This window comes from Neopsephotus bourkii, unplaced genomic scaffold, assembly GCF_033783945.1.
Source record: "Neopsephotus bourkii isolate Nb327-2 ecotype Australia unplaced genomic scaffold, CSIRO-AGI_Nbou_v1 NB_1624, whole genome shotgun sequence".
Classification (NCBI taxonomy): Eukaryota; Metazoa; Chordata; class Aves; order Psittaciformes; family Psittacidae; genus Neopsephotus; species Neopsephotus bourkii.
In genome coordinates, this window is record NW_026902099.1 from 6,648,098 (window position 1) to 6,662,139 (window position 14,042).

Here is a 14,042-nt window from a genome sequence, read left to right on the forward strand (position 1 = left end):
CAGTGGAATCTGTAACTATATGTTCTGGCATGTGAAAGCCTCAAAACAGTCAGCCAACACTAGGAATTCATGCAATGCTAATGAGTAAGTTAAAATGTAATTGAACTCTAGGCTTGGTAGGCCTCACAACTCCTTGTTTAGGTTCAGTGGAATTGTTCTCTAACTTGTAAATTAAGCTCTACTCGTAGGGTATCCAGGTATATGTTAAATCTGTTATGATCATGTGGAATGATGACGTGCTCTTTTTGTGTAAGATTCTTCTGTCTACTCATGGGTAAGGTGTTTGTTCCAGATTTTATAAGCAATTATCCCCAAGTTATGACAGTTACTGGTTTATCTAAATAATCCAGTCAGTGCATTCGCAGCTAGATAGGACAGGAGGCAACACATAGGGAGCTTTCTTGACACAGGTGACTGTCTTCTGTGCCTTCAATTTAAGTTGCATAGTTCCTGTCAAGACCACCCATTTCTGTGGATATTCCTGTTTGAGGGAGGTTAGTTGGGAGCTGAACTTGTTTTGGAGGGTTGAGAAGGCTTTTTGCATGGTCAGTGGGATAGTTGCTCTGGTTGAATGTGATGCCTTTGTTACAACTGTAGAATGGCCTATCTGTGCTTATTTTTGTTGTCTTCTGACTACAGGATTTAACAGTGAGATGATATTGGAGAAATTATAGAAAAAGCTGTTGAGCAGAAATTTTGAAGAAAATTTGGCCAGTTGTGCCCCAAATCACCTTTCCCTGTTGCACATAAGGGGGAAAAACATCCTTTCTTGCACCTGCAACTTAATGTCGGTTAACGGTTTCATTGTGGCAGTATGGCTAACCCAAGGGTCTATTCTTACTCATCTGACAAGTCCAGTTATGATTACATTACTCATATTACTGTAGGTTACAGGGAGAGAAGTTTTACTCTACACTTAGTTGTAGAGTGTTTGAGGAGGCAACTTCAAAGCTGTCTTTTCATCAGTCAGTCATGCTTTAATTTTTTCTGTAGGTTACCAGAAAAATAGTAGTCTGACAACCTCTGAGGAGGTGGTTGCAACAAGGAACAGAATTATACCTTGATTGTGAAAGTTAATCACAGTTCCTGTGCAAAGGGTATAAAGCCTCCCCAGGGAGTAGCTGTCAGTCTGGCTGTATTACTTTAACTCTACTTCAGCAAAATTGGAAGGATTTTTTTTATTAAAAAAAATAAAAAATCAGGAAAGTTAGGTTATTCTTCTAGTTATTTTAAACCAATTTGTGACTTGGGTGATATTGATAGTAGATAATCTTATAATGCAACAAGACACGCCTGCATTCTAAATGTGAACTGTTTTGGCAAGTAGTGTTGATGAAGGAAGGCAAAGTAATGCTCATAGAGCAGGTGAGGAAAACTAAATATGGAGCCCATTAGTCAGACTAGGTATGAACCCTCCAGAAGGATCTTGGAACTACACCAGATCTATGAAAACATCTGCTTAATGTTCCGTAGTGAAAAAATAAATAAAACTCTGTGATTTCTGGGAAAGAAATAGAGACTGAAACAGAAAACAGTATTATTGTGACCCAGTGTTCAATGGGCTAATAAATTGGATTAATACAACATAAGTCCTATCCCCAATCAGAGAAGGATGAAAGTAAGACTAGGCAAGATCCATGTGAAAGTAACAAGGCTAACTAGAGCGCAGAATGATTTATTTTTTTTTCTTGCTATGGGAATGACTTAATGCTGATATTGCGTCTTAAACAGTAGAGAAATAACAGGGTAAAGAAGTCTGACAGATACATGTCAAATGCGTGTGCAGCGTGAAGGGGCAACTGTGAAACCACTAACACCATCTCCTAGTGTAAGAACAAGGAGGGACAGTCAGCTGAAACTAGCAGGTGGCAAACTTTTATCTAAAAGAAGGTGACTATTTGCATAGTGCATTAATGAACTATGAAATGCAATGCTGTCCAGGGCTGTAATGCCCAGAAGTTCACATGGGCTTGCACAGTAATTAGATAAATTTACAAAGGAAAAATCCATCAGGTGCTGTAAGACGCACATGCTCGGCACAGTGGAGCTTTGAACTCCAACCTGCCAGTTGCTAGGGGTATATTCCCATAGTGCAATGGTGTACTCTATTCTCACCTAAGCATCTGGTACTGCTGGAGAATAGATCATGGGCTAGGTAGCTTCTCATCTGTCTTATTACAGAGCCTTTAGGTTTTATGTCGTTAAGACCTTATGACCTTATGCTTAACCAACATGATTGCCTTCTACAATCGGACGACTGGCTGGATAAATGAGGGGAGAGCAGAGAATTTTGTCTACCTGGACTTCAGCAAGGCTTTTGACACTGTCTCCCATGACATCCTGGTAGGCAAGCTCAAGAAGTGGGGGCTGCATGAGTGGATGGTGAGGTGGATTGAGAACTGGCAGAAAGGCAGGTTTCAGGGTGTTGTTGTCGGTGGCACAGAGTATAGCTGGAGACCTCAAGTGGTGTCACCCAGGGGTCAATACTGGGCCCAGTATTGTTCATCTTGCTCATCAATGACTTGAATGAAGGGTTAGAGTGCTTCTGCAGCAAGTTTGCTGATTATATGAAACTTAGAGGAGTGGCTTATACCCCAAGTGCTGTGCTGTCATTCAGAAGGCTCTAGACAGGCTGGGTAATGTGCTCTAGGTGATGCAGCTTGGGGAGGGAGGTTAAGCTAGATGACCTCCAATGGTCCCTTCCAGTGTCAACCATTCTGTGATTCTGTGTGACTTGACTCCTAAATAACTACTCTTCAAAGGTTGCAATTTTTATTCACTCATGGGACTTCTAAGGTAGAATGGATATATACTACAAAATATACTGAGAAACATTCCCAGTGCCCTCTTGAAGCAGTCTAGTGTGGTATAATGTTCATCTCTTACTAAAATATCTCAGTTTGAAAACTGGATGATTTCAAGTTGCCAGCTGGGAATGAGTCTAGCTCATGTGAATTCTCAAACCATGCCCAAGAATTTTAGGAGTTTGCTAGTTGGCATAAGCTAAAATTATGCCAGAGACCGTTTGAACAATTAAGCAACGTAGACAGTTGCGTTCCAGTACCCTGGAGTGTTTCCAGGCACTGTGTAATTTACAGTTCTAGCCAGAGTATTGTATTTCTATCCAGTTTGAAGTACTAAACAGAAAGAAATGTAATTGCACAGTAGGATTTCTCTGTGTGACCACCATAGTTACTGGTCTGCCACTTACAGGCCAAGTCTTCTTGCAGTTTTTTACAAGCAAGAACAAAAAGTTCAGTTGAGTTCTTAAGCTGTCTAAATCTTGTAGTGAAGTGAAAATCTTAAGTATAGAAGTGATTTGGGGTCATTTGAATTTTACTGTATTACCACCTGGGAAATCATCAAAGTTGTTGCCTAGAACAAGTAATAAGAGAAACTTTGATAAAAGACGAAATGTGGAATTTGTGATTTTATTTATTTTATTTTTTTTTTACCTTAATAGCTACCTTTTCTTTTTAGACGATGTCCTCAGCAGTTGTTCAGATATACACAGCAGATCGCAATGCCGTGTGGTCGAAGAAATGCTGTGGTGTAGCTTGCCTTGTAAAGGACAATCCGCAGAGGTCATATTTTATCAGAATATTTGACATTAAGGTAAGCAAGTATCTTTTTTTTCTTTGTCAGATTATTTAAGCTTGATTGTATTAATTCTCCATTTTGAACCGAATGAGCTTAGGTTGTAGCTACAAACGCAAAAACGTTCTCAAGGAAATGGTTTAAGCGATGTAATTACAGTGCTTATTAATAGACAAGTACAACTTTCTCAAGTATTCTAAATTTAAGGTATCTCATAGATGTCATCTTTTATGGATGAAATAAATATCAGATACAATTTTCTTGCAGTTCACAGAAGTTGTCCTCTACAGATCTGATTAGTCACACTAGTGAAAGTTAGCATAGTGTCACTGCTACAGATAGCTGTCGGAATTTTAGCAGGTCTCTCTACTTTGGTATTAACAAAATGGATGCTGTCTTCTGTACGGGTGGAAATAATGTTTTTGAGTAGTGTGTTGTTGCATGTGAGAACTGTAGGACAAACAGGTTTGTTGGGTTTTTTCCCTCCACAACATATATGTACATTCATACTGTGGATCTTTGTCCTATTACAGTATTTCGCTTCATACAGTAGGAGCTAAGAGATGATGTGTCCAAGATATTTTTTCGTGACAAAAATGGTACTGAGAAGCATAAGTCTTACTGATTTGCTGAGACCTGGGGGAGCTTCCTGTTATCTCTGCAGCCAGGAACAGCTCATTGTCTGTCAGCATTCAGTGCTTGAAGTTTCTCAGATTTATTAAGGATTGCCAATTGACATTTGCATTTGACTTTGTGATTTGGTCACTTGATTACTAGACTTAAGAGAGTAATCTGTTTCTTGGTATTTCATTTAAATAGTTCCAGTATATTTTGATTTTGATTGAGCTCATTTACTGGGCTTATAGCAAGGTAGATGCTTAATACCATGCAGCTTGCAACTCTTAATAGGTTCTGTTGTGAAAGAAGTTGAACTCTGCAATTCAGTTAAGTTTTTTGAATTATTTTTTTTCTTCTTCTTTTCAGGATGGGAAATTATTGTGGGAGCAGGAGCTGTACAATAACTTTGTATATAATAGTCCTAGAGGATATTTTCATACCTTTGCTGGAGATGTGAGTCTCAACATCTTTGAATATCTGCTTTAAAATGCATTTTATTTGAACAGTAGCTTCTTTTTAATGTACCAGAGGTTTTTATTTAATTCTGTAAATTATTTATGAAAGTACAATATTATTTATGTTCTTGAAGCTTTTTAAGCTTATATAAAAGCATTTTCTAATCTCATCCAGAAAACTTAATCCATAGAATAGAAGTATAAAATGTAGTTTTGTTTTCAACTCCCTTTACATTTTGATTTGCAGATGGTGTTTGCGAAACATCATCTAATCTTAAAGAACAAATATTCCTCTCCCCATTTTGATTTCAAGCCACAAGATTTTGTTTAAATTTGTTAGCCATAATCTCTGGAAACTTGATTAGTAGACAGAAATTACTAAGCTAGAATGAGTCACTAAGACTTGATTCCAAATTAGTGGTCGTGATTTTTTCTGATCAAACCTTCAGAATGTGTAAGAAGACATTTAAGAAAGCCTTTGAAACATTTTCTTAGTCATGGGTGGGGAAATGTTAATGTTTTTCAGACATGTCAAGTTGGTCTTAATTTTGCTAATGAAGAAGAAGCTAAACTATTCCGCAAAACAGTAACAGATCTGCTTGGACGACGGCAGAGAAAATCTGGTAAATATTCAAATTAATCTTAAATTGAGGCTTGTTTATGTTGTTTTGGGGGGAGGAGGCAGGAAGCTACTTCAGTGTCTGTAAGCTACTGGAGGCACTACTGCCATACTTATGTTTAGAAGTAACTGTGTTATTAAAGCAGGATTCTTTTCTGCATCATGCAAAAGTAGTGTTTTTCTGAAATAACTTTAGTGCTCTTTAAGTTTCCTTGTAAACTGAGACTTCAAGGTTGTGGTGTTTGAAAATAGGTATCAGGAGGAAGCAAAAATGGTAAGCTGTCAGTGGGAAAACTACAAATCTTTCTGTAAGCTGTTTTCACATTTGAATAAACCCTCTTTTAGCATCTCTTTTAGGGATGTTTATAACTGATTTGTTTAAATTCAGCCCAAGTGGGTTGTAACAAAAATTTTACCACCTGGTATGTTCAGTAGTTCATGTGAATGAATTTTTGGCATTGGTCCAATGTTCAGTAGAGAAATATGTTTTATTCAAAACTAACAATCTTGGTGGAGGCCAAGAACAGAAGACATAATGTGTCTATACTGTCCTTACCAGCACAGGAGCTTTTTTGCCAGCTGCAAGATGCCTCAGGAAATGTGGTCAGTGTTTTAAAGGGAGTTCAGGCTTCTTACAATGTCTTATCTTGGTCCTTTTCCAGGGAGTCCATAAACAACTTGCCTGTCTGACACCCATATGTCCATGAAGGATAAGGTGATGCAAAACATAGATAGGGACCACATGGACTTGTGTTCAAGCTACAGGATGTGTTTTTGTAATCCATTCTGGAATAGAATTGCACTAGCAATGCTGTAGACTACTGTAGAGGGAAGAAGCACTTATCTTAAGAGTGTCATCCTTGCAAGTATTCTTGGGAACCTACATGGGCTATATGTATCATTTGGATTTCATTCAGATATGGTGACTCAGGTGCAGAGCATTTGTTCCAGAAGCTTAAATAGCTTCTTTAAGATTCCTTCTGCTCAGAATTAGTATAAGCTGACAGGGTTCCATGAGAAGAAGTGAGTAATTGAGAAGTGGCATTAATAATGTTGTTTAGTCACTCGTGTAAAAGTAATCTTCCATCTCCTATTCCGGAAGTTCCACTGTATTCTGTGTCTAAAACACAGTGGTACAGTACATAGACTTGAGTTGGGAAGAAATATGTTTGTGTTAGTTACCATAGCAAACTTTGTTGGAAAAGAGTGGTTCAGTCAAACCTCTTGTTCGCAGGACAGAGGTTCATCTCTGTCCTTCCACATAGAGTTATGGTTTGGGTTTTTGGGTTTTGTTTCTGGGTTTTTGCTTTTTGGGTGGTTTTCTTTCTTTGTTTGTTTTTTACACAGGCCACATAAGTTGCTCTTGTTTACTCTTTGAGCCATTACCTTGGTTTGTCTGATCGAACTTACATTGTAGAGTGAGCTTACTCCATACACTGTATTTTAACAAACAAACTACTCTTCCTCCCCAAACACATACAACTTGAAGAAGACAACTTTAATTAAAAAAACACACCCAGAAAACTGAGGGTTTGTTTTGATGGTTGTCATGGTTTAAGCCCTGGCCATAAGTAAGAACCATGCAGTTTACACCCCCCCTCCCCTCCTCCCCTTCACCCCTGCTTCCAGAGGCATGGGAAGGAGAATCGAAAGTATGTAACTCCCACGGGTTGACATAAGAACAGTCCAGTAACTAAGGTATAACACAAATCACTACTGCTACCACCAATAATAGTAATGATAAGGGAAATAACAAGGGAAGAGAATACAGCCGCTCACTGACCAATACCTAGCCTGACCCAGCAGTGACCCAGCCCTTCCGAGTAACTCCCACTTACACCCTGGGCATGACATGCTGTGGTATGGAATACCTCTTTGGCTAGTTTGCGTCAGGTGTCCTGTCTCTGCTTCCTCCTGGCTTCCCCTCCTTCCTGGCAGAGCATGAGGCTCAGAAAGTCCTTGGTCAGACTAAACATTTGAGCAGTAACTAAAAAGCATTGGTGTTAACAGCGCTGTTCCCAGGCTGAAAGTCAAAACCACAGCGCTGCACCAGCTATTAAGAAGGAGAAAAATTGACCACTACTGCTGAACCCAGGACAATGGTTTTATCTTGTTAAGAGCTGCAAAACAAGAATTTTAAATGATCATGAGATTTCTTAGTCAAGCCACCAGATGAAGTGCTGTATTTCTCATTGATTCGACTGTATCTAATTGTGCCGCTAAAATAACAGGCTTTTCACTTGCCCAAGTCAAAGCTGATTTGCTTTAGGTGTTAATATATTTATTTATATATAATGGCTTATATACAACATACTAATTTATAATAGATTTATATATGATATAAATTGTATATAGGAGTATATTATTTATAATGTGTATATATGAATTGTGTGCATTCTAAAGCATCTTAAATTCAAGCACAGAGATTGTAGTCTGGTAGTTCAGATGCTTTTCTGTTTTAATGGGATTTTACTCCCATGGCTTCTAAAATACATTGATTTTCATAGCAGTGCCATCTGACAGGCCTTTCACTGAAATGAATGCTTCACTTGATCACTTCGCAGCCTGTTACACCATTCAGGGCTTGCTACAAGATTTTTCCTGGAGTCTTATGGAAGGCTTATATTGTTGGAAAGGAGCAAGAACAGCAGTTCTGGCTCACAAATTTGTGTCTTGGTGCTGAGACTAGTACACAAAATATTGTCTAACAGCTGCAAGAAGAAGCAGCAGTATTCTGCTTTTCCTCACTTGGAATGAAATACACTCTAGTACACAGACAACTCCTTAGTAAGTGCATCTGGAATTCCAGAGAGGTGAAAGTTTGTCTCCGAACAGAGAATGTACAAGAGGTTGCAAGTAAATAAAAAGAATTATTGATGTGTTGTCTTAATCTTTTTTAAATATTGGGCTGATTTTCATCTAGCTATTAAGGTAAATTAAATTCTCAACCTTAGTTTAGGAAGAAATCACTGTAATTAGTTAATGTCTCAGGTAGGCCTTTCCATTTGCTTCTTTAAGCTGGTCCCAAATAGTTCTGCCAGTAAGCAGGGTGAACACAGTGTTTCTCTTCTCTGCGCTTGTCAGTGTAGCGCATTCTCACTTTGTGTAGTCTTGCACATACATACCATTAGTTTTCACTTTTATTATTTTGCTTCAGAAACATGCACACAGGTGTCCTCTCCACATGCTGAGCGCCTAGCCATAAAAGGGCAGCAGAGACTGTAGAACAGAGCCTTGTTCTAAATGTCTTTCTGAAGTAGCAGGCTTCTTAATTTTTATGGACTGCTTGTAGCTCATGGGTGGGAGCTGTTAACCCTCTCTGAAGCTGCCTGTTTCCTCCACAAGCTTTTATGTCCTGCTGCCCTTCTTAATGCAATTTATAAGCTTCAAGCTAGGTATTAACATCTCTTAATATGGAGAGCATTATTATGGGGTTTTTAATGTCTTTCATCACAGCTTTTGTTATTACTGCCTGGGAGACAAGGGCATCTGTGAAGTGCTCAGCTTGTTCATCTTGAGTCTTAGCAGATAATCATTCTTTTTTTCCATGAATACTTATTAAAGGGAGATGTGTTTTTTGGACGTAGGCAGCTGCTGAAGTTGATCTGTTTTAGGTCAGTAGGCATTTCCATGTTCAGAAAAAGAGAAATCCTCCACTCTCCAGTCAGGTCATCTGCACTTCAGAACAGGAGTTCGTATTTTCTAATCAACAGTCGGAACCACAGAAAACCAGATCTAATATATTTGGGACACAAATTCATCTTTTATATACCCAGCAAAAATTACAGGAAGTGTTTAAATGTCTTGCTTTGTTTTCCACTATCTTTTCTCATGAACTCTTTCTTCTAATGAAAATGGTAATGGATTCCCATGATTCAGCACAAGGCCACTTAACACTTCCTATGAATAACTCCTTCTTTTGCCAGTTTCCCATCCTGTGCCAAGTGACTTGCAGTCAGTCCTGTATTCTCATTTGTTGTGTTTGAATTGTTAAATAAAACTCCAGTTATGTTCCAAAAGTTGAGTTTGCATTTGGTTGGTTTTTGGTTTTGGTTTTTTTTTTTTTTACTTTATTTTTGGCAGCACAGCATCAGTGGTTTCTTATGCTGAATATTCTAGGAAAAGAAAGCACAGGATTTGGCCAAAAGCCTTTTTCCCTTCCCTCTCCCTCAGACCTGATACCTTTTGCAGAGGCACCCTGGCAGAGGTTCTCCACCTCTGTACAAAAAACTAAGCTGCTGTGAGCTAAGAGGCAACTGTCTGTCTTTAGGAGGCTTGCTCATTAAAAGTTTATTCTCAAGAGGTTTTACTCATCTTCCTCTGAAGGTTTGATGACCTTGGCAGGTTCTTTATTCCTATCTGAAGATCAGCTGACTGATACAAGGCTGACTTGCCTCGCATGCTTAGGATTGTAGATTATTCTTTTTAGTATTGTTAGGACAAGGTCAGCACCATCTGTGGAGGCACCTTCTCCCTTCCCTGTATGGTTTTGTGTCTGGAAAAATACAGTATGTTAGCTTTTCTGGGACCTGCTGTAAAGTGAAATGTATGTTACAGATTCTTATTACAGAACTCTTGGGAGTCCCTGTTAGATTTCAGATAATCCAGTTCTGAAAGGAAATTTCTTGAGAGCCATGCTTTTTGGTGTAGTGAGATGACAAGCTGCTTGCCCGTATGTGTACTGCTAAATCCAAAATTCTTATGTGTGTGTGTGTAGGTACATGAATAGTGTAGCTGTGTACTGGTGTTTTGAAGGATGGCTGCAGGGTAGGTAGATGTTGCTTGTAGTGGATAGATATTAATAGTAAATGAGGGAAATCTCATTTAAAAAAATTATTATTATAGGCTGAGAACACTGAAATGTGAAATGTTTACAACTCCATTTTAAATCATCAAGCCAAATTCTTCATGATCTGTGAAACAGCATGGCATTCTAAATGGTATATCAGATTAGTACTAAGGAGATTCTGTTCCATATTGTTTAGCTACCTGTTGGATAACAGATGAGGTGTCTTATTTTCTTTGCATAAATAAAAAATAATTATAATGTCTTTTAGGTTCTGTGGGAGAACAATACTGTATAAAAGTGCCAATTATATTTCCATGACGGAGCAGTCTCATTTAGTGGAAATCGGAAAGCATAATGTTTCAAAAATTTTGCTTTGATAGATTGTACCAAAACAGCTGCTTTTCTTAATATTGCACCTTACTTTGGAGTCAGAATGTCTGAAACCAGCTCAACAGTTATTACCTTATACTCCCACTTTATTTGAGCATTCACAATCAGTGCTTATTATCGAAAATTGGGGGGTTATTTTTCTGTAATACGTTTTTAGGGTTTTTTTTTTTTTTTAACTGCACAAGTAGGCTTTAAGGGTATTAATAGATTCTTAAGTTTGAGTTCAACATAATTGAAAGCTTAACCTGAAATGAAAATACAGAATGAATTCTTCCTGTGATACCTATGAATAAACAGCTCTTTCTTTTTTTCAACAGAAAAAAGACGAGACCCGCCAAATGGTAAGCTTTTTGCATGAGTCACTGCATTTTATTTTTTCCTATTCCTGTCATTTAGTGTTATGTATAGCTTTGGTTTGGACTTGTTCAGGATAGTCGTGTGGTGGCAAAAGCAGTAATCTCTTATTCTAGAGGTTAGTATTTTTGTTTTGTTTCTGTTCTTTGGTATTTGTTTAGTTGTCACTTGAAAGATCTGTGGCTTAGCTGGCTTTGTAAAGAATGTTTCTGGAGGAGCATGTTTTGTTGCAAATAGGACAGAGGTCTTTCAGCTTGAACTGAAAACTTTGTACCTTGCATTTTGCTGCTTGTTCTTCAGAGTATGCCTATATAGGATCAGTAGACAGAACCTTGATGATATTTAAAGTTGGCCTATTTGTCTAAGGACAGGCATAATGATGACAGATTTCATAAAACATCCATAAAATTTCCATTTCACTGTATCTAGCTAACTGTAATATAGCCCTTTGGTCACATGTCATGCTTGTCAAGATTAAACTTTTTTTTTACATGAAGGATTATTTCAGTCTGTGTATGTATCAGGACTGTGTCTCACTGGCATGAAGATCAGGTTCCTCAGGCGATCATCTTATGAAATTGATGGAAGGAGTCCAAATTATATATCAATTTGATCCCATCTTTTTTAATCTTCTAGTTTAGATTCATCTGAAAAAAGCGCATAATGAGTATTAAGTTTGAAGTCTTTGTAGTACTGAACTCACACTGAAATTAAAAACTTGTTTCTCCTGTGATATTTTTGTTGGTGATCCAGATCATAGGTCATATCCCTGTATCTGTTAGTTTGCTGCTTGAGCAACAGTATAGTCAACTGATCATCTGAGGTCCCCTTATGGCTGGAAGTGGTAGTCTTAAATTTGTACTAACCAAGACACCCAAGCATCTTGGTGTAGGTCACCAAACAGGTAATCCTTAACCAATCCTGAATTATGGGAACTACTTACATCTTTTTTTATCTAAACAAAACCTCTCTCATATGGAATACTTCTAAAAGTACTACTCTTTCATAGACATTAAATTTTGAGGACATTCAGGCAAGCATCAGTTTATGCCAGGCATTTTTTAATATTGATTCCTTCAACTGGGACTGGGTTGTTTAGTTTAGAAACAATCATAGTAATACCATCCATGATCATCTTAGCAGCTTTTCTCAGCTTTCAGCAGGTTTTAACTGTTCTGCCTCTTGAGCGACATTTGATTCTGCTCATCTGAACAGCACATCCCTGATAACAGTGTCCACAGAGCAGATGGGAATTGAAACAGCAGTGGTGACTATGTAGTGCCACCTCCCACAAAACATTTAGCATTTGTCTCTACTGTAAATGTTACCAACTGTAACACAAGTATTTTTTCCACATAGTTTGTCAGTGGTTGAAATCAGATTTAAGAAAACTACACCTGTAAAAACTAAGCCTGCAAAAACTTTTGTCCATAAAATAGTCTCCTAATTCATGCTATAAGACCTCAGGCAAAACTGTGTGATTGGGGGGGGGGGTGGGGGTTTATTGGGTTTATTGGGTTTTTTTTTTTTTTTGAGAAAAATGCATACTGAATTTGCAGTTGTTGGTCCTATGCTGTTATCCTGAATATTGAAGACATAGATTTGTGCCCATAGCTTTTACTTTCCACGTCTATAATCACTAGTCAGAGCTCTCAGCATCTCTGCTTTTTAGTGCAATCTTTCCCTGGAACATCCACATACTCTTTCACAACCTGTCCATTTTTCTTTTCTGATTCTGTCAATTTCTGTGATTCCTGACTTCTCTGCTAGCAAAAGGTTATGTGGTCATGCCCTCTGTAGTCACAGGTGAGGCATGGTCAGGGTGTGGGTTTATAGCCTCAGGTGGTTGTATGCTGTACAGACTTTGCTTTTCAGTGTTTGAAATTCAGGCTACAGCAGATACATACTATCGGCATGTAACTGGGGGGAACCCACCAAAAAGCAACTGAATTGTTGGAGGATCAGCTGTCTTTTTTATGCACTCCCTGCACGCAGTGAAATTAGTAAGCAACACCACAAAAAAAAAAAAGGAACACCTGCTTTTATGTCCTGGGTATCAGTGTATAATTACCTTTAGAACTGAAAAACAAGAACAGTCACATTTCTGAACTCACATGATCCATGCTTGAAATACTGTGGGGAATTTTGGTTTAGTGGGGCTTGTTTGTCTGGATTTTCTGCATACGTTGAAGCTGCATGGAAAAAGCACTCTTTTCAGATATTTTCAGTGGTATGGATTTAAGTTTTTTTTTTTTTTTTTTGTGGAATTGCAGGATTAAAATCAAATTGGCATTAACAGTTATGTAAAATGTTTTCTTCTGTAATTTCCTGGGATTTATGTTCTACGCATTTGTAATAGCTAGGTCTCTTTATGCAAATAAAGAGGAGTTATTGCCATTGAACTGACCTCTTAGTGAAATTCTGGACGAAACAAGGATCAAGGATTTGTTGGAGAATTAGGTTTTGAGGGGATCTCTAAGAGCCATGTGGTAGCATTTTATTTCAACTATTAACTAGAACAGTTTGCGTTTATAGTAGGGCTGTCTGTAGTCTGGGACAGATGTCAAGAGAGGTTCTAAATAAAATACAGAGAATTTCCTAGAACTAACATTTCAAAATGTTTTGTACTACATTTTCTGGAGCTCCTTCCGAAGATGTCACAAATATTGATAACAGTGGATGCTTACGGCCGCTGTACTGTCAGGTACTTCCTAATGATGAGCTCTATATGCCTCTTTCGCCTTCACTTATTGAGCTGTCCACACCTGATGGGGGAGGTGCATGTCTTATGATGGGAAAAATTTTACTGGATATAAATATGGCAGTTCTAGAAGAGTACAAATCTTTCCAAGGCTCTTTTATCCCTCGTGGACATCTAAGGTCTAAACCTGATGGTAAGAAAAATTTTTGTCTTAAGAGTTTATTGTGATCTCTTGTATAAATATTATTACCATCCAAGGAATCAGACTATCAGTTCAGCTGAATAAGCACTGCAGAGGTGCATGTTTCTTTTTGAACGTCAGTACACCTGCTGAAACTACAAATACCAATATAACGGGTGAAAGTAGAGAGTATAGTAGAGCAAATTAACAGGTGATTAAAGTGAAAATTAACTCCTACAACGGTTTTGTATCTAATGACATTAAGGCAGTAATTTTTAATTCATCCTGAAGATTTTTGACATAACTCCATTTGTTAAGTTTTGGGTTGATAATACTTG

At 38.0% G+C, this 14,042-nt stretch overlaps 1 protein-coding gene across 3 annotated transcripts in view; it reads left to right on the top strand.

Annotated features, from left to right (window-relative positions):
* The window catches only part of WASL (WASP like actin nucleation promoting factor), a 49,221-nt gene that overhangs the window by 22,249 nt on the left and 12,930 nt on the right, over positions 1-14,042 (top strand). For 2 of the 3 annotated variants that reach the window (XM_061372963.1, XM_061372964.1), the window contains exons 2-5: positions 3,481-3,615; positions 4,582-4,668; positions 5,197-5,293; positions 10,786-10,809. In XM_061372963.1, the coding sequence (XP_061228947.1) occupies positions 3,481-3,615; positions 4,582-4,668; positions 5,197-5,293; positions 10,786-10,809 (343 nt within the window). The remainder of the gene's footprint in view (positions 1-3,480; positions 3,616-4,581; positions 4,669-5,196; positions 5,294-10,785; positions 10,810-14,042) is intronic. The other variant, XM_061372965.1, reaches the window with a different exon arrangement.